This window comes from Lethenteron reissneri, chromosome 19 (assembly GCF_015708825.2).
Source record: "Lethenteron reissneri isolate LAM-NWPU_2019-01 chromosome 19, ASM1570882v1, whole genome shotgun sequence".
Classification (NCBI taxonomy): Eukaryota; Metazoa; Chordata; class Hyperoartia; order Petromyzontiformes; family Petromyzontidae; genus Lethenteron; species Lethenteron reissneri.
In genome coordinates, this window is record NC_083797.1 from 127,426 (window position 1) to 149,067 (window position 21,642).

Consider the following 21,642-nt stretch of genomic DNA (forward strand, 5'->3'; position numbering starts at 1 on the left):
GGCCTCTCCACTTCGTGTGGGTTATGGGGGTGGTTGACCATCCTTCACCACGCTGGTCAACAACCCTGAAAAATTACCCAAGTGTGTAATCGGCTGTGTTTGCATGATGTCTTATTTTCTCGATCTTCTTTTTACCACTGTCGCTGAGCAAGGCAAGATGACGAGTTCATGTTAAAGAGGACGTTACCGTCAATACTGATAATGCCACTTACCTCGCCATCACTTCCGTCCTTGCACAATTGCCAAATCCTGACCATTAAGGTCCCCTCTTAGTCTCATCCCACTCGCAGCTTTGGGCATGGATGACACCCCCCCCCCCACCACAAAGTATATTGTGCACTCCTTGGTGGGGGGGGGGGGGGAGAGACTTGTTGGGAAAGGACATCCCCACACCGAATGCTCTTCATCCCTGCGCCCACCCCTCCCCCAAAGCTGAACTGGGTCTCAACCTCACTGTCGACTGAATAAAACTGTCGCATGTACATGTTAATCATCATTCGATGACGATGTGTCTCTGTTTTCCACCTCGTCTAGGATCAAAGACAAAGACGAGGGGAAATTTATGGCAAGTGTGGAGTGACACAACTACACAAATAACAACTGTTACTACAATTACCACAACAGCCAATAATAACAAGAGTAATATGAGTACACATCATAATGGGCCATGTGGACTGGTGGATATGAGCCTTTGCGTGGATTTCCGATGCAAGCGGTGACCACGGAGAGCGAACTTATCTTGACGTGGAGAACAGAGGAAATTTCTGTTGTGTTGGGAAGAGGACAGAGAGAAGAGGAGGACAGGGTTGTCATCAGTTCGTCTTGTCCATCAATCTCGTGATTAAACTCAAGGCCACCAAAAACTAACACCATCTCAACGAACAAAAACGAAAAGACCACGACCACGAACTCACTCCGAGCAAGACAAACGAGGCATCAAGTTGAAGACACCTAAGAGGAAGAAGAAAAGATGACGTCCGGACTCAACAGACAGGCTTCCTCCTCCACGCAGTCTTTGCCACCAGAACCTCTGGACATTGCACAGAGCAAAGGTAACTCCCGGCGAGTTCGCCTCAATGTGGGAGGCCTCACCCATGAGGTGCTGTGGCGGACCCTCGAGCGGCTGCCCCGCACAAGGCTCGGCCGCTTACGTGACACGAATGCGCACGACACCGTCATGGAACTGTGCGATGACTACAGCCTCGCAGACAACGAATACTTCTTCGACAGGCACCCGGGGGCCTTTTCCTCCATCCTAAACTTCTACCGCACTGGCAAGTTGCACATGATGGAGGAGATGTGCGCGTTGTCATTCAGCCAGGAGCTTGACTACTGGGGCATCGATGAGATCTACCTGGAGTCTTGCTGCCAGGCGAGGTACCACCAGAAGAAGGAGCAGATGAATGAGGAGCTGCGGAGGGAGGCAGAGAGTGCCCGTGAGCGCGAGGCCGAAGAGTTCGACGCCACATGCTGCGCGGAAAAGCGCAAGAAGCTCTGGGATCTCCTGGAGAAGCCCAATTCTTCTGTGGCGGCCAAGGTGAGGCACGCTCCCTCCCTGGGAGGTGGAGGGTAGAGAAAGGAGTGTGCATGACTCGGTGCAATTCTGATCGAAGGTGTGGGGGACTGAGGACGTGGGTAACTCTTGGTCATGATTTGAATCAGTATGGTGACATGGCCCAATGCGAGCAAGTTCTCCCTTTATTGAAGAGGTTCACGGTTTGATTTTGACAGGCCACCCTGTCACCCACAGTTATAACCATCTGCTTCACAGTGGATCTCAAATATCTACTAACGTCATTGTAAATTACTAGACCTTTGTGAGCTGACATCGTGGTCCAAATTGCCAAATTAAAACAATTACACCATAAACCAATTCACCAAAATGTATTTGCCTTGAGTCACAAACAAACAGCTGCTACTGTAGGTGCCCTTTGAATGTTTGAGATGAGATATAATTTGTTGAGTTATTTAAGCACCATACACAATTATTGTTTTGTATTATTATTGGTCGTTGGTGTGAATGAGCCCTACTCTTAGTTCTTTCGGTAAAGTCACATAGGTAAAAAATTAAATAAATAAAAAAATCACGACGTTTCAGAGGCAACACAAGTCTCCGTCATCAGGTGGGACCGTCACAGTCAGATTTGCTGCATCAAGTGAGGCAGGGATTCCAAGATGCAAGCTCTTAAAAAAAACTGACGAGGATATCATCAGGAGATAGTACCATCTCCTTGACCATAGAGACTAAGTTTTGATGTAGTATCTCTGTTTACCAAAGTTCCAGTGCCTGACACCCTAACAATAATTGAGGACTTGGTCCAACATGGATTGAATTCGGATGTACCTGCGCTGGTTAGGCATTGCCTCACCAACACTTATTTTACCTGGAATGGCACTTTCTACAAACAGAATGAGGGTACCCCTATGGGCTCCCCCTTGGCACCAGTGATAGCCAACATGTTCATGGAAAAGCTTGAGTCAGACGCCATCCAGACATCTACCCTGCGTCCTTCCCTGTGGAAGAGGTATGTGGATGACACTTTCGTCATTTGGCCACATGGCCTCCCAGCATTGAACAACTTCTTGGATCACATCAATTCCAGACACCCATCCATCAGATTCACCATGGAAGTGGAGAAAGATGGCAAACTACCATTCTTAGATATTCTGTTTGAGAGGAGATCTGACGGATCATTGGGACATTCTGTCTACAGGAAAGCCACCCACACAGATTCCTACTTGAAACCGGATTCCCACCACCACCCATCTCAAAAGAATTCTCTCATAAAAACGCTATACCACAGAGCTCATGGAATTTCTGACCAACACCACCTGGCCAGTGAATTAAGACATGTACATCGGGCCCTCAGGATGAACGGATACTCGAGAACGCACCATCCGCCAAGCTGTTTCTCCCACCATACAGAAACAGCCACTTGAAACGCCGATCAAAACTATCACGTTGCCATACATAGCAGGCGTGACCAAAAATATCTCCAAAATTCTAAACAAACATAAGATCCAAGTGCGATTCAGTACAGTACATAAAATCCGTGATCTAATTCTATCTGTGAAGGATGTCATCCCTGACTTGCAATACCCTGGAGTCTATAAACTGAGTTGCAGCTGTGGTGACTGTTACATTGGGGAAACGAAACGTCATGTCTCTGATCGTGTCCGCGAGCACAAGTCAGATTTGAAACATGGCAAAAATTGAGTCTTCCGCCGTTGCCGATCATTGCTACAACGCGGTGGGCTCTCATGATATTGTTTTTTCCGAGACCAAAGTGCTCTGCAAACCCTCTGGCTACCATCAAAGGTTTGTACACGAAGCCATTCAGATATACAAACACAGACATAATATCAACCGTGATGATGGGTACAAACTTAGTAATCATTGGAAAGATGTTATTAACCATGCAAAAAAGATTTAACTACACATTTTTGGACCATCTTATCTCACAGACACTTTTTTACTTTACCGAGTGTTAACATCCCCAGCGTTTAACAGTACTCTCTTTATTGTCAGCCAACACTGGTATAAACATGCACATTTTCGTTCTCTTCTATCATGTGCACTAACAGGTGCTTGTGCACAGGTATGTCCACGTACACGTGCACCCCGTGCTCTCTTTTAGCCCCGCCCCCCCTTCCAATACATTATCATGTGCACCAACAGGGACTTGCGCACAAACACGTCCACGTCGACGCCTACGAGCACCTCGTGCTCTCTTTTAGCCCCGCCCCCCCTCCCGATACGTTCCATTCATTGGATACCACATTCTGATAAGCCCCCCCCCTCCTCCCCCTTAACTTGTATTTTTTTTATAAATTTTAATTTCATTTTTTACCTACGTGACTTTACCGAAAGAACTAAGAGTATGAATCCTTGCAGTCACGAAAGCTTCAAATCTAGAATGAATAAGCCCTTATTGAGGGGTTGGGTGTCTCAGATTGATGCTGCGGGCGACTCGGGTCTTCGTCCAGAATAACCAGATCCGCGCACATGGTTTTTCTCTGGTTGGCCTCTGGGCTGAGTTACTCACAGTCACGTGTAAACGAGGACCGGGCCTGTCCCTGATGTAAATGGAGCATGCGTAAGCAGCCATCCTCAGGTGAAGAACAGAGCTGTCGGAAAGACAGCGTCCTAATGAACACTGCTAAGCTTGGCAGTGTATTTTAAGCTGGGTTAGAGGAGGAGAGCGCCTTGACAACGAAGTTTACATATCAACAGAGGAATTTAGCATGTTGATGACCAATGCAGATATGGGGTTAGTCACTCATTGTGGAATATTTAGGCGGTGCGGGGTATCAAAGTCATATTATGCTCGTAAATTATGTAGCATTAGCAGTAATAAGGAAGGGAAATTTTAATAATAAAGAACTGCAGCAGCCAAACCACCGCGTATCAAGCTAGTGCATTATGTGGAAAACAAAAAGGAGTTTCTAAAGAACTGCAAATACCCTACGACCATACAATAAACCGATGTGAAAAACTAAATATAAACTACATCAATATAATCAATGTACTCAATATACTCTCCAATAAGCTGAGCTACTAACAATAAGTCATTATACATTACACTTCTATGTCGAAAAAATAAGTGGCGGTTTTTTCCTTAACGTGAGCACCACGGACAGCGATTCGCGTTGTTCAGACAGACGAGTCCATCTATGCTCGGAACGGAGGAGGGGGGAGAGAGCGAGAAATAGCCACAGTGCGCTACACTGTCCAGTGTTGCGTTACAACTATGCTATAAACTAGACCACTATACATGACAATATTATACCTTAAAATCTAAACTACACTGTATAATATCGTATACACAACACCAAGCTCTAACATTATGCATTATATTCATATGCCTCCAACTAAACTTTTTTATACATCAAACAACTATACACTGCCATAGACAAACCCCTACCTTAGACTATACATTGTAATATTACACTATGTATTATTCTACAAACCCTACTGTATACCACACTGCTGTACATTCACTACACAATTACTATATATTACCTTAAACATTATATTAAACATTACACTATTATACAATTGATTATTATACAATCTACTATACACCATACTATTGAACGTCGCATGAAAGGTACTAAGAGGAAGCAAAGGAATATGTCAGTGGGAGAGTGGTAGCAGGAAACTTGCAGCGGAGCAAAGACTCCGATCTGTGAAGATGTAACGGGTTCCGGAGACACTTGTAGACGTAACTTCTTTATTACGATACAACACTCCCAACAGTCCAACTCTCCAACAGTCCTGATAGTCTGTTACAGCCTAGGTACACAGCCTAGCTACTCTACTCTGGCTACGCTCCGGACTCGCCCTCACAAGGTCGTAGAGTCGGGAGTTCCAGAGTCCCAGCGCTGGCTCTCACAGCATCCCAGGGTCTTCAGATGGCTGGTCGTGGGTCTTGGGTCGTGAGTTACAACTGGGCCCCGATCGTCCAGGGAGCTCTCCTTTTATGCCTGGTCCAACGAGGGGTGGGGCCGTGTGCGCCACCAGACATCCCACAGAGCACACACAGCCCCCCCCCGTTGGCGGCGCCCAGGGGATTAAGCGCCTGGGAACTCAACGCCTGGCGCCCAGAGGCTTAAGCGTCTGGACCCCCTGGGAACCCAGCGCCTGGCGCCCAAAGGCTTAAGCGTCTGGACTCGCCTGGGATCCCAGAGCCCCCAGCAGCCCCTCCCTTCTTATGTCACTACAAAGAGAATACAAAAGCTATATCGTCAATGCCAGTGAATGGAATGCGGTCTGAAAGTCACCGTAAACGTGAACACAATCAATCAAGACCCGAAATAGTGTATCACGTCCTTCCAATGATTGCTGAGCCAGAATCCATCTTCTCGGTTGAAATTGTCTTTGTGTTTGTATATGTGGATGGCCTCATGAATAAATCTCTCATGGTAGCCGGATGGCTTGCAGAGAACCTCCGTCTTGGAGAAGTCAATGTCATGTGAGCCCACTGAATTGTAATGGTCTGCCACGGCTGAGGTGTTGGTCCTACCGTGTTTCAAGTCTGCTTTGTGTTCACGGATGCGGTCCGAGACATGTCGTTTGGTTTCTCCAATGTAACTGCTACCACAGAGGCAACTTAGTTTGTAGACGCCAAGGTACTGTATGTCTGGAATCACATATTTTACAGACGGGACCAGATCACGGATTTTATGTACTGTGTTGAATCGGACCTGGAACTTGTGTTTATTCAGGATTTTGGAGATGTTTTGTGACCCCGGCAATGTATGGTAAGGTCATGGTTTTGAATGGCTCCTCAAGAGGATCCTTCTTCATGGTTGGAGTGAAGGCTTTGCGGATTGTGTAGTCGAAGTAACCTTGTCGTAGATGCATTGGGCTCTGGTCGGAGATGCATTGGGCTCTATGGTGTAGAGTCTTGATGAGGGAATCTTCTGGGATGGATGGTGGTTGGAATCCGGGTTTAGGTAAGCATCCATATGGGCAGCTTTCCTGTAGACAGAGTGGCTCAATGAACCATCAGGTCTCTTTTTACACGCTTTTATTTAACTCACTTCATCTGTTGTATCCTCAAAAAAGAAATCCTGTAGCTCAAATTTTACACACTTCCCAAATGTGCTATCGACTACAAACTTCGTATAGGTATGTCATACTGATGACAATACTATATTCTATCATTAAAAATAATATATATATTAAACAATCTTTTTAACGACTCTAATTGTCCACGCTCAACTGACGTTGCCTAAAAATCACCACGGTCCCTTACGTCACGGCAAGTCTTGGGGAGCCATGCCCAGGGGTGGGGGATGTGGAAGGAGGGGAGGGGCGATGGGGAAAGGGGGCAGGGGGAGGGGCAGCTCGGACAGTACATTTCATTAAAGCGTGTTTAAAAAAAAAGTATTTTTTAATATTTTTTTATTAGGACATCCAAAAAAGGTAGCTTGCCATCTTTTTCGACTTCCATGGTGAATCTGATGGCTGGGTGTATGGAATTGATGTGGTCGAGGAATTGGTCTAGAGCAGGCCGGCCATGTGGCCAGATGACAAAAGTGTTATCCACATACCTCTTCCATAAGGTCGGGCGTAGAGTGGCAGTTTGGATGGTGTCAGTCTCAAATTTCTCCATGAAAACGTTGGCTACAACCGGAGTAAGGGGAGAGCCCATTGGGGTGCCCTCAGTTCGTTTGTAGAAAGTTCCATTCCAGGTGAAGTATGTATTGGTTAAGCAGTGTCTCACCAGGGGGGGGAGACCTCAGTGTTCACTCCTTGATGAGCCAAGTCTTCAATGATTGCGATGGTGTCAGGTACAGGAACTTTGGTGAATAAGAAAACCATATCAAAACTGACAAACAGGTCGTCTGGGGACAGGGAAATACCCTTGATTGTCGATACCAACTGAGTAGAGTTTAGTACCGCAGAGGTGGTTTTTCCAGTGAAAGGCCGCAGGATTACAGACAAAAAACGAGCCAGTTTGTAGGTGGGGGAGTTGATAGTAGAGACAATGGGACGGAGCGGTGTATCTTCTTTATGTATCTTTGGTAAGCCATATAATCTTGGTGGCCTGGCAGCAGAAGGTTTCAATGGCAACTGTTTGGTTTGATCAATTAACGCGGTTGAATCAGAAATGATTTTGTTGGTTTTTTTATGACGAGGCTGTTGGTGGGGTCTCTTTTTATTTTTGCATAGCTGCCATCGTTGAGTAGTTCTTGAATTTAGTTGTTATATTCTATTTTATCCATGATGTCAGTGGCATTACCCTTGTCGGCTGAGAGGATCACAATGTCATCCCTCTTTTTTAATTGAGATAATTCAAAACGCTCATCTTTGCTGATGTTGTTAGCTGGCAGCTTAGCGTTTTTGAGGGTTGCAGCAATTTCAGATCTTGCTACGATGTGACGCAGGCCCTTGAGAGCGAGCAGCCTTTGTCTCCTCAGTGATGTATGTTTACATATAGCACCAGTTATTGGTTTAAGGCTGAGTCGAAATAGGGGAGGCGCAGAACAGGTTCTGATACCACTCACAACAGATGTCAGCCGCGGCTGTAAATCAAACTCAGGTAGCTGGGTACGTAGCACAGTGCGCTAACCACTTCACCACCACTCGCACACATACGCATACCTTCAAATACAAAGATAACGGGTATAGACGTTAACAGGCTATTAGCGAGCACCTATTAAATGCGAAGACGGTGCACGCAGGGGCGGTGTAGCCGGTACTCCGCCCGGACGCCTTTTTTCCGTAGGGCTTATTTTTACACACCACGACAGGTAGTCACATAATACTCAAACATGCAAAGATCCGCTATATATCCTTTACAGTGAGGGGAATGTGTTACGAGCAGCACACAGACTTTTCCAGCGTGCTCTGTGCAAAGAGCAGATAAAGATGGGATCAGAGAGCGATTCAAACTTACGGAACAAGATTAGTGGTGACGTCTGCAGGTAGTGTCACTCGCCCCCCCCCCGCAAGGTCAGTGATTGCTTTTGGGGGCTCAGTGGGCTCGGTGGGGGGGGGGGGCTGTAATGAAATACAAGGATATGATCAATACACGCAAGGCAATGTCCACCTGTTATTGTGTGGCCGGGTGGCTCAGGAGTCAGGGACGCTAACCAAGCACCGTGGAGAATCCTCGGTTTGAAACTGGGTGTCAGCTGCTGCTGATTAAGCCGGGTTCTCAAGTGTACCCAGTTGATGGTCTCAGCCAGGGTCATCCAAAAATTACAGCATAAAACTCCATCACGTTACTTTTCGCGTGTTGCTTTATTTGGCTATATTACAGTACACATCGCATTGATCGATACGTGATTAACACGTTGCGTGGCATATAAATTGTTCTCCTAATGTCGATTCAGAGGATTATTGAAGTCTATAGGAGAACAGGGCTGTTCTCTGACAGTGGTGCACTACGTACTGTAAGAACATAAATGTATTCATATCATGAGAGCTTACATTTAATATAATTGTGGGAAAGATATAAAACAATACTCTGTACATTTTAATAAAAACCAGGATTTAGGAAGCAGAAATTAATTAATGAAACATTAATTATGTATTAAAATGCACCCGCTCTCCTTAGCTTCTCAGGGTTCCGTCTGTATCGTGATTGCGTGCCAGGCTGTTTGCAGGGCTTTTTCGCATTGTGGGCAGCAGAGGGGCAGTGCAGCAAAATCCATTGTGATAATGTACTGTATTTAGATGTTCTCACGTCTATGGTTCCTCCCCTACCGCCATAAAAGAACTGTCTCAACCGGCAATGTTTTGGGTAGGCCCTCATCCAGCAGTGGATTATCAAAATGGCAGTGCACGTACATTCACAAATGTCACTGACCTTGCAAAGCCAACGAGGAGGGTTACACAAGTCATGCTCTGGATTTGCCCGACCGATAAAGATCCCAGTAACGGATGTGGAGGAAGAATCAACAAAGATTCGAACCCATAAATCCACGCACTGCCCATGTTCAGGTTGACACGTCACTTCATAATTAGGGGGGTGTGGGGTATAGGGGCTACCCCCACGCACCCCTCCTGTGCAGTTCAAGCAGCACCTCTACTTATATGCCAACAACCATACACAACGTGTACGTAGCAAAAAATATGTATAAAAAAACAAGCGATTTGATGCATGTCTTTTGTGAGCTTAAAAATCGGCATGAAACTGTAAATCAAAACGTTGATCCAATTTAGTCTTGAAGTTACAATTAGAGGAAATTTAAGTATCGTTCCATTGACGATTCTAAACACACGTCAGATGGAACAAAGCTCACAAGTTGGCAAAGAAGCATGGAGAGATGAACATTGAGAGACAAAAAGAGGAACACGTGGATGAGAGACCGTCAAAAAAAGTAAGTTAGCTTGTGCAGGACCCATCTCAAGTAAAGTTGATGGCTGGTGGTTCAGACGAGCAACACAGGGGCAGCCAAAGGAGGGAGCGCCAGCAAGGGAAGACACAGGGGGCCACTGAGCGAAACCACGAGCAGGGCTGGTGGAACATGGACCAGGCAGGAGATGAGCAGCAAAAACACGAGAAGGCAAGCGGCTCGAATCAGACAGGCTGAGGAATTGCACGTCAGCAAGGGAGGCAGCCAACGAAAGCGTCGGCATCTCAGCAAGACTGTTGATGGCACAAAAACGGCATTCGTGCATGCAGAGGAGCCTTACTGAGTCGAAAGACAGATTTTCAAGAGAGGGAACTAGAGTTCCCTGAGAATACCCACTCCGTACACGAGGGGATAAAATGCGAAAGCCAGCTCGACAGATGGTTTCCCGAACACAATTACTGGTGCTGCCATCTCCTGCGCACCTCACACCCACCAGTGAAGTTGTCGAGTGTGCAGGCAGTGCTACTGCACCAGGGCCCACGGGCCCAAGGGAATTCGTTGCCAAGCTACAAAGACGAGATAAATTGGACAGGGGCCCCCATTTCTTTCTATGCAACAGGATCGATATCAACCATGTGCCAATCGTGATGCGCCACTGATCACAGCCCAGCAGGTTTGGAAGTTTCACACAGATCTCAGTATGATCCACTAATCCCTGCCTCCATATGTATGGAAGTTGAACCGTACGTATCGAACCGTGCTAATCGGAGGTGCGTGTATAAAGCCACCGTCTCACCTTTACAACTATATTGAGTGCCCTGGACTGAGAGTACTGCTGCTCTGAAACAAAACACTGCTGCAGACAATAGGTGGCCTTGACCCTTATCCCAACTTTATCATTAAACATGAACATTATAACCCCAACACTAATAATAGCCATAAACCAAACTCCACCCCAACCCTATCCCTAACCCAACCTTAACCCTAAAAGCATTTGTCTATGAAGATTAATGTCTTCCACAAACAGGAATTCCTGATGCTGATGAGGGATTAGGCCATAGGGTCTCATTGTATATGTGTTGGTTAACTTTACAGCGCACACTGATCAGCGTGGCGAAGTCTGGGTAAATAACCCCCATACCGACACAGCTTGGGGAGGCCTTCATCCAGCAACGGATTGGTAAAGAGCTTCGGTTGTTCAATCACACAATGCATTAAAAGAGGTGAGATTTTTTTAAATTGTGACTTGACACATAAGTGCGGCCAGAAAAATATTAATATGTGGGTTTGGTGATGGCAGAGGGGGATTGGGGGATATGGGGATGGATAACTAAATACTCAAGGACGCTTTCGTTGATTCGGACAATGTATGAGCAGACACGGGGCCAGATTAGCATTCCCCGGGCAGTTTGTCCCACTGTTGTAAAGTGGGTGATGAAGTCATACAACAAACACCGACGAGAATTAACATTCATCACAGTTGACAGTTGGGCCGCACAGTTAAAATGATTAGAGGACCGGTAATCATGAAATTGGAGAATCAGGAGACAACAGAGTAACCGGACACACGAGGGAGAGTACAGATAGGAGAGATGAGACAGGGGACAGGAGGATCGGGAGAGAGGAGGGAGGAGGGAGGAGGGTGGAGAAGACAGGAAGGGGGAGGATCAGGAGGCAGAAGAGGATCTTGAGACGAGGAGGAGGATCAGGACACAGGATTTGGAGACATAAGGGAGGAGACGTAAGATAGGTGGGGTAGGGTAGGAGTGAGGTTGGGGGGTAAATCTAATCAGGTTTGCGTGAATTTGGCAAAATCTGATAAGCAGACAGAGGTTGGGACGCAGCCAAGTGTCCTAAGCGGTCTCTGCCATGCTTTCCCCTGGCAGATAATTTGTCACCTTTACATTTCATCCACAATTCTCCAAATGTAGGACAGATACATTTAGCTTACACACCTTCATAACACCCGTATACAACCAAAATGTTTATTTATAATAGCAGTTTATATAAAAAGTTGAATATCGATGGCATTCGTTTTAAATTAGCAATAATAAATTACTGTGCTTTGTCAATCTACTGTTGGAAGGCCTCCCTACACGTTATCGGTTATGGAGACTGCTTGATCATCGTTCACCACACTGGGTAGGTTCGGTGAATGTGTGGAAGCAGAACCATTCCAGGAATCACTCGCCATTGATGTCAACCATGGCCAGGAATGCTACTTGGGTTACTGGTTTCATTACGCAGTACACTAAATACTTTTTTTTATCAGGCGGTAACCCACTGAGACTTTACGTCTTTGTCAAGGTCAAGAGAGATCTGAGTTCGTGATTATGACTATTACTTTGGAATAACACATGAGAGTAACAGTAATAATCTTAATTATAGTTTCCCAATTTTCCAGGTCTCTGACAAAGGACAAACTAAAAATTAGCAAGCTCTCGTCTGGGTAAATGACTGTAGATTTTGAATGCCCATGAAACATAACCTGGTTAAATAAAGGGCCTTGTAAGTAATTAATTAAGAACACCAACTGATTAGATGAAGTGCCTTGCATTTACATAATTCTCATGTATCTCTTCTGGTTAAGGACCTTGCAGATAGTTGACCCCAATGGGATATTACACAGTTAAATAAAGGGCCATTGTATTGCTATGCATTGCGCGCGGGGTGGTTGTAAGCGATGCAGCATTGCTTCGTGCCTCAACTTTAAAACCAAAAGGGGAGAGGCCAAGGGAGGGTGCGAGGGGGGTGGTGCGGGGTGCGAGGGGAGGGGTTCGCGAGGAGTCCGGCGTCCATGGCGCTCGCGTTGTTATCATTCCGGTGGGCATGCACTTGAGACACGGTTTCTTTGGGACCGCGGTGACCCTCAAGCCATGCATCTGTCGAGATCCCCTATCTCGCCCCCCTCCACCTCCTACACTAACTGGGGGGCCCGAGTGGGTTATGGAATGGGGTGATTTCAAAGAGAGAATGTATTGTCTGCTGGGGCAAATGCTGGTAGCGAACACCTATTAAGGTTCACTGGTCGACACGGCGTACGATGGAGTGGTGTGGAAGACACCACACCAACCGACTTTGTCTCCCCAGTGTTGATGCTTATGCTCTTTTACAGCTACTCTTATTCAGGCTGAGCAGACCCAAGGGAGGGGCATGCCATCGGACAGGTTCACATACCGCTGTTATCTCTGGTCGGAAATCGAACCCTGAATGTTTTTAATGAAAGCCTGGCACCATACACATGCAATACAAATGTAGTGAGCCCAAAGACGAGGGAGAGCTGGTACTTGAGGCAACAGTTTAATTTAACAAATAACTCAATACAAGGCCCCTACTACAAAGGGGTAGCGGCCCCTTACACCTGCTACCTGGGGAGGTATGGCCTCCGGGCTATCGTGCCTCCGAACACTGGGGACCACTCTACATTCAACCCTCCGGCTCGGGGCCCTAGGGGAGGCTATCCTCACCCGACCCAGCCAAGGTCCTCGGGTCCCGGCCACTGGTCCACTTCGTCCCGGCCCTTACAAGGACGTCGTGTCTGGGGGTACCCAGGGTCCGACCACTGTCCCACCTCAGTCCCGGCCCTTAGAAGGACAGCGGGTCTGGGGGTCCCAGGGTCCTTACTCGAAGCCCGGTCTTCAGTCTTCGGCTTGAGGACGACTGCCGAACCCGTGCATGGGTCCGGCTTTTATACACCTCCTAGGGTCTCTCCGCCCCTGGCCACGCCTCCCTTCCAGAGTGTTCCAGGGGATCCTAGAATATTCCCCCAGCCCCCCTCTTGGGGTCTGGGGAACCTCGGTGGCCCACATATCACCCCCTACTGACGTATGTCCGCTAGTGCAGGTAAGTTCATGGCGTTACACAAACATATACATCCACGTGCATATTCTGTACATACGAGGGTTGATCAAAAAGTACCAGCACTTCTTTTATCGAAACAAACCTTAAGAACAACATACCTAATCAAGTGTATATCCTTCAAAGTACTTTCCTCCTGTTCGAACACGATAGCGATTCCAGCAGTCCTGCCATTTGTCGAAGCATCTCTGGTCTTCTTCTTTCGGAATGGCTTTCAGGTTGAGTTGCATTTTGGATAATGGTTGGGCATATCCTGCAATATATTTCCTTTTAGGGTGCGTTTCAATCGAGGGAACAAAGAAGGTCACTTGTGTCCGGATTTCTCAAGGATCTGTGACCTCACAAAATTTACCCTCGTGAAACCCAGGATGGATAGTAGGGAGGCGAGCCTGAAGGTTGCAAACCGGCGCAGATGTTCCTTTAAAGGGCTGTACGTTTGCAAGCATAGATAAGGGAGGGCACAACTGTGGCCGAGAGTTGGAGTTTCGTATGGAGTGATCGCCCAGGTAGCTTCCATTACCGCGTCACGAGGCTGATAAAAAGACAATGCCACTCAAATGATTCGGAGTGAAATTTCCGCTGCCAAACTGGAGTTGGTCATAAGCACATTGCGGAGGTATGGAAACTGCTCCACTCTCTCCATAACTGCCCCATCACACATGAGGAGTGGAGGGGGTGGAGCATTCGATAACACACAATGCCCAGGCAGGTGCTTTGTTTTTTGGGGGCTGAGAGCAAGGTGCCATCCTTTAGGAATGCATTCCAGGTTCTGCAGAAGTGTCTCCAACACCTTCTTACACACACACCTCACGCACGTGCATTCCCCAATGGGTATTCGTGCGAGGCTCAGTCGACCTGGAAGAGGCCCAAGACCAGTTCAGATTTCTCTCCACTGATGCTAGCCGTGCTAGGGAATAAAATTAATCGCACTCAGGTACCGGGATTCGTAGCGCCATGCGCTAACCACCGCACCACATCTCTACTGAAACGTGCGAGGTGACGGACCAGCAGAATTCAGCCATCAACTAAAGCGAGGGTTGGGGTGGTGGGGGTTGAGTCGGGGACGGGAAGTGATGTTGCAGGGCGCGTGCACGTCCAAGTACACGCACAGCTCTGACTTTCAATCAGCAAGATAGATAAGCAAGCAACACACCTCCCTCGCGTATCCGTTACTCCACGTAACAAACAAAAGCACTTCCTCCACTCAAGCGGCGCCCAAGGTGTCCCCATATCCCTGCTTGCGCTCTGTAAATGCTAATTCACCTGGTTATCTGCAGGCTGGCGTCTGGAATGCTCTAATTGGATTTAAAACGGAATTGTATACATAATGTGAAATAAAAAAGTGCACATGTACAGCGCTGTTGTCACCCCACTGCTGGGCGAGGTCCTGAAACAATGACCGGGTGCCGTGCGTGGCGGTGAGTAAACATCGACAGTGGGGAGGGAACGGCCACTCGGGCAAGGTTCGAGCCACACCAACCGCCTGAGTGCATTGCTATATTTATATGGCTGTATATTAAAGCGATTATTGCTATGTGCAAACATATGTCAGTGTGTGTATACGTATTTACAGTACATGTATTAACATATGTATACGTACATAGTGCGTGCGGAAATGTATGTGCCCCGTATGTGTATACGATCGTATGTTTCTGTATATATGAATTATACCAATACCCCACGGACGTGCATAATTGGGTATGGACGTGGCGTGGGGGGTAACCCGAGTGAAGTGTAATTTTTGTCTATAGGCTCCGCTTGCGTGTGCAGCTGTGCGTGCTGATTGGGGGGGGGGGGGGTCGCGGATTAGGGGGTTTATCCTCCTGCGTAGATTATCCAGAACACGCAGCTAGTGCGCTCAACTGCGCCTCATCACACTCTTTACAGAACGAGGCCGCCTTCCCCGCACACGTCCAGTACCACACTCGACTTTGATTGGCTAAGTCACCACTTGGTACATTTTCCGCTGGTATCTTCAAATGCCTGCAGAGTCCATCGCGAGTGCTCGCTAGGGTCGTGATGAACTTGACTCGGATCAGCCATGGGTTAATCCATGTGCCTGGTGTAATGGGTATTTCTTTAAATTTGACATGCCTTAATTAAGTTCCAATTACATTTCCATGTCACATTGCCATGTGAAGTTATTTCCTTTGCGAACTCTCACAGTGAGAAGCTCGACATCTCCTACAGAGCGGTACTTATTGTATCATCTTCCAGAGATATGATGGGCTGAGCCGACAGCTGATCTTGCGCTGTCTCCAAGTTGTCGGTGTCCACACGTGCCTATGTCCACACGTGCCTTTGAGCTTGCATAATCGTCGAGTTGGCAATGGCCTTGGCAATTTGACAAGCATTTTAGGGTTTTTATTATGGGTATTTCATGTCCGTATTTTACTGTCATAACGTTCATTACAATTTTCTTTTTTTGCTGATGTTTGTATTGATATATTATGATCCCTGCTCACCTGTATTACCTTTATATTTTCTGTGAAGCATCTTGACACGCAGTTGCATTTAGACGCTATACGAATTGAAATTGCATTTTAGCGCAGTACACAACTAATTGTTTCACATTCATGCCCTTCTCCAAGCACAAAATGTCAAGTTATATGTTAGGATTTTAGATAAAAAAAAATCTCTTTGCCCTCACCTGTGCTGAAACTTGACCGCCACCACTTTAGTTCAGCAGTGTCACGAGTGGAGAGGAAATAAGGGCTGGGGCGCGTTGATGAAGAGACACCGTAGATATCAAGTCGATTTAAAGTGGTGCCTTCCTCGTTGAGGAGCTGTAGCCGAGGCGATGCAACGCAGAATAAATCCCAGCATCATATGACGTTAACACCCCCCCCCCCCACCTCGGCTAGAGTGTCACTGCACTGAGTGTTGCTGTTTTAACATAAGTAGCCGATAGCGTATTACATTTTAAATGTTCTCTTTATAAACAAACATAGCATTTGTTAATAATATTCACCACTTTGTCAATCCGCTGCTAGGTAGCCTTTTCAAGCCAAGTCGAGTCAAATGTCGTTGTTTAACCAGGTGGCAACTCAAGAGACGAGGAAAAGTCCAATTTCGAAGAGTGACCTGGATGACCAAACGGAAAAATATTGAAACTAAAGAATAGCAATGAAGCAAATAGAAATTCGAACCAAAAGCAATTGCATCATAGTCATTTGATTCGTGGGGGTTGGTCAAGGTTAGGGAAGGAGTAGGTGAAAAAGGGAGGTACAAGGTCAGTTCCCATATCACTTGCCACTGATGTTAGCCGCGGTCGCGAATTCAACTCAGGTAGCTGTGTTCACAGCACAGTGCGCTAACCGCTGTGCCACCACTCCACCCCTACATAAATACACATGCTCGTTCCTGTTAAAATTTAGTAAATTGGCTCAAACCTCCCTATTTTCTGGGATTGTTGTTGTCTATTGCTCACCACTCCCTGCCCTCCACTGCTGCCTGTGCACTCTATGCACTGGTCAGTATTCCCAGAGCAGGGCATGATCCAGGGGGGCTCAGACCCAATAACCATCAACAGCCATAATCAATGCACTTCTGTATGAAGGTCTCCCGAAGCCATCCCCATCCATAACACAACAATTCATGCAACTATTCACCCAACACCTGATTATGAGCTCATTCAATTGCTCCATCTCTGCGGTAGATGGTCTCTTGAGCACATTCCATCCTTGAGCTGTCACTCAGTTATATCGCCATTTATTTACCCAGGACAACCAAACTCTTCATTTACCAAGGACAACCAGACGCTTCATTTACCCAGGACAGACTCTTTATTTACCCAGGACAACCAAACACTTAATTTACCCAGGACAACCAGACGCTTCATTTACCCAGGACAGCCGCTTTATTTACCCAGGACAACCAGACGCTTCATTTACCCAGGACAGACGCTTTATTTACCCAGGACAACCAGACGCTTCATTTACCCAGGACAGACGCTTTATTTACCCAGGACAAACAGACTCTTCATTTACCCAAGACAACCAGACGCTTCATTTACCCAGGACAGACGCTTTATTTACCCAGGACAACCAGATTCTCTATTTACCCAAGACAACCAGACTCTTCATTTACCCAAGACAACCAGACGCTTCATTTACCCAGGACAGACGCTTTATTTACCCAGGACAACCAGATTCTATATTTACCCAAGACAACCAGACTCTTCATTTACCCAGGACAACCAGATTCTCTATTTACCCAAGACAACCAGACTCTTCATTTACCCAGGACAACCAGACTCTCTATTTACCCAAGACAACCAGACGCTTCATTTACCCAGGACAACCAGACGCTTCATTTACCCAGGACAACCAGACGCTTCATTTACCCAGGACAACCAGATTCTATATTTACCCAAGACAACCAGACTCTTCATTTACTCAGGACAACCAGATTCTCTATTTACCCAAGACAACCAGACTCTTCATTTACCCAGGACAACCAGACTCTCTATTTACCCAAGACAACCAGACGCTTCATTTACCCAGGACAACCAGACGCTTCATTTACCCAGGACAACCAGATTCTATATTTACCCAAGGCAACCAGACTCTTCATTTACCCAGGACAACCAGATTCTCTATTTACCCAAGACAACCAGACGCTTCATTTACCCAGGACAACCAGATGCTTCATTTACCCAGGACAACCAGATTCTATATTTACCCAAGACAACCAGACTCTCTATTTACCCAGGACAACCAGACGCTTCATTTACCCAGGACAACCAGACGCTTCATTTACCCATGACAACCAGACTCTTCATTTACCCAGGACAACCAAACTCTTAATTTACCCAGGACAACCAGACGCTTCATTTACCCAAGACAACCAGACTCTTCATTTACCCAGGACAACCAGACTCTTCATTTACCCAGGACAACCAGACGCTTCATTTACCCAGGATAACCAGACGCTTCATTTACCCAGGACAACCAGACTCTTCATTTACCCAGGACAACCATACGCTTCATTTACCCAGGACAACCAGACGCTTCATTTACCCAGGACAACCAGACTCTTCATTTACCCAGGACAACCAGACTCTCTATTTACCCAGGACAACCAAACTCTTAATTTACCCAAGACAACCAGACTCTTCATTTACCCAGGACAACCAGACGCTTCATTTACCCAGGACAACCAGACTCTTCATTTACCCAGGACAACCAGACGCTTCATTTACCCAGGACAACCAGATGCCTCATTTACCCAGGACAACCAGACTCTTCATTTACCCAGGACAACCAGACTCTCTATTTACCCAGGACAACCAAACTCTTAATTTACCCAAGACAACCAGACTCTTCATTTACCCAGGACAACCAGACGCTTCATTTACCCAGGACAACCAGATTCTATATTTACCCAAGACAACCAGACTCTTCATTTACCCAGGACAACCAGACGCTTCATTTACCCAGGACAACCAGATTCTATATTTACCCAGGACAACCAGACTCTTAATTTACCCAGGACAACCAGACTCTCTATTTACCCAGGACAACCAGACGCTTCATTTACCCAGGACAACCAGACGCTTCATTTACCCAGGACAACCAGACTCTTCATTTACCCAGGACAACCAATCTCTCCATTTACCAGGACAACCAGACTCTCTATTTACCCAGGACAACCAGACTCTCTATTTACCCAGGACAACCAGACTCTTCATTTACCCAGGACAACCAGACTCTTCATTTACAAAGGACAGACTCTCTATTTACTCAGCACAACCAGTCTTTTTGAAGATGATCCTGCTACATTGCGGTTTTTGGACAGTCTCATTCATGGGAGTTTGGCTTCACATGGGAGGAAACTGAAGAACCAAGAGAAACCCCATCACACATAAGAGGGGTTAACGCTTAAAGCTCAAAACAGATGGGTTCATTAACCCGTATGCTGTACTGCCCTCTCCTGGCCCTCCGATAATTCCACGAAAACTTATATACAAGTACTAACCAGTCTCAACCTGCTTAGCGTCTGAGATTCGGCGAGATCAAGAGGCGCGCGTGTGTGGTGATTTGGTCTTTCGCGACGCATTATTGCAAAGGCACAAACTCAGATTCGTGCAAGGGGACATGATCCTCTTGGCTGTTACCCTCTCCACCACCACCCAGCTCACAAACCCTCGCTTTGGGAAGGATAATTAATCCCAGACATCCGTGCCGATTGGAGGCAAAATAATCCGGAGTTCCACGTAATCCTGACGATGAATTACATGTGTGAGAGCATTAACGCGTTAGCGTTAAGTGCAACACAAAAGCATCCACATATATATGCGCGGCACTAATTCCAGTGGCCGCGGGACTATCAGATCTCCCGGTGTCTCTTGGGTTGGCGATGGAGAGGTGCATAGTTGGTGGGTGAGATATGTACTTTGGAGGGCTAAAATATATTTTATAAAGTAATATTTATAATAAATTATTTATTGGAAAATGAATGTCCAGAATGAAGGGAGTGCAACGTTTTCATGAGCAGAGCACACAGTGGACTGATGCGTCCAAGGGCACGGGTTCACCCATCACGCCGGTCTACCGCTTGGCTCTCCAACACACCGGTGTGCTATACTAGTGACGAATTGGCATGTTCTGTGTACATCACAATGCTTACGAGTTGGCTGTGTCGGGTGGTGGTGGGTTTTAATGGCACATTTATATAGTTACACGATCTAACCCAAAAACCTCAATTATGGATGATTTTGGTCGCGAAAGCCTGCTACGTGTTAAACGGTGGGTTCCTTGACAAGTCCCGAGTGCAGATGTTACCTCAAAAGTCGTTCTGTAATGTCTACACTGCCTGCACACTCGATACCTACCCCGCTGGCTAAATCCTTAGACTGACGACGCAGAAAGTGGAGGATGATTTTGCCCTAACTGGGATAATGAGAAGTGACACCCGACGTTTCGCTCGCAAAAAACGAGATAAACGGCAGCGGCGCGCGAGACACGACACCAGGGAGAGCGCTGCTCAACTCACACGGAAATATTCATGAGGCTTAACACGGAGAGCTGCTCCCGCACGTATCCACTGTTATGTCGCTTAATTCTTTCGTCACAGAATGGCTCGTTAACAAGTCTCACACGACAACTGGCATTCCTCTTCGAAGCCATAACGCGACCGAGATGTGTAAATAAAAAACATTCATGTCGAGGGACAAATATGGGAAGGAGGCTGTTTTGTCTGATTATTTGTTTGTTTCATGAAGTTGGCTGCTTAGATTGTATTTCTCCAGACACATAGACTCGCCTCATATCTCTCTCTCCTCGTTCTGCCCTGCACCAGTGTCATCTCTATTCTACAGGCCGACCTGCATTAACAGTGATGAATTAACAACCAGTGACCATCAATTTACTAACCAGGCTTGTACCTGCTTAGCTTCTGAGATCTGATGAGATCGGACACGTTCAGGGAGGTATGGTCTTAGGGAACGAGAAGTGGAATGCGCCTGTCTTATCGTGATGGGTTGTCACCTGTCCTGGTTTTCCCAGGATCATCCTCTCATTGATGAGGTGGTTGCTGGCCTGAGAAATCTATCAACTTTACTGGGACATGAAATATTTTTTTATCAGTTATGTAACAATACAACACTCAACAAAATGTATTTACACGTTATTCTGCCGTCTCCTGGTATTGTGGGATATTCTTCTTTCAATGCTAAGTTTTTGCTCTTCAGAGGTGGCAACCCTATCTCACATGCGGTGGAACACCTGGTCTGTCTCCTCAGGTATTTATAATCACGTGCGAGTGTGGCTATAATAGCGCTGACATCGTCGAAGGTTTGTTTGATGGGAAGAATGCACAGCAAGGCTCAGGGACGCTCGCCGTGTCACAGGAATTTGCCAAACAACCGCGCTTGCATCTTTCATCATGGCGCCTGGCTCCCTCTGCCTCTCCATCCCTGCCACGCCAACGGCGACATCCCGACCGTGACTAAAAAGCAGGGCTCCAACA

At 46.7% G+C, this 21,642-nt stretch overlaps 1 protein-coding gene across 1 annotated transcript in view; it reads left to right on the forward strand.

Moving 5' to 3' along the window:
- The first annotated feature begins 539 nt into the window (after positions 1-539).
- LOC133344077 (potassium voltage-gated channel subfamily B member 1-like) overlaps positions 540-21,642 on the forward strand; it is a 106,270-nt gene continuing 85,167 nt past the window's right edge. The window contains exon 1 of the mRNA XM_061554021.1: positions 540-1,537. Coding sequence (XP_061410005.1) covers positions 971-1,537 — 567 coding nt within the window. The 5' untranslated portion in view covers positions 540-970. The remainder of the gene's footprint in view (positions 1,538-21,642) is intronic.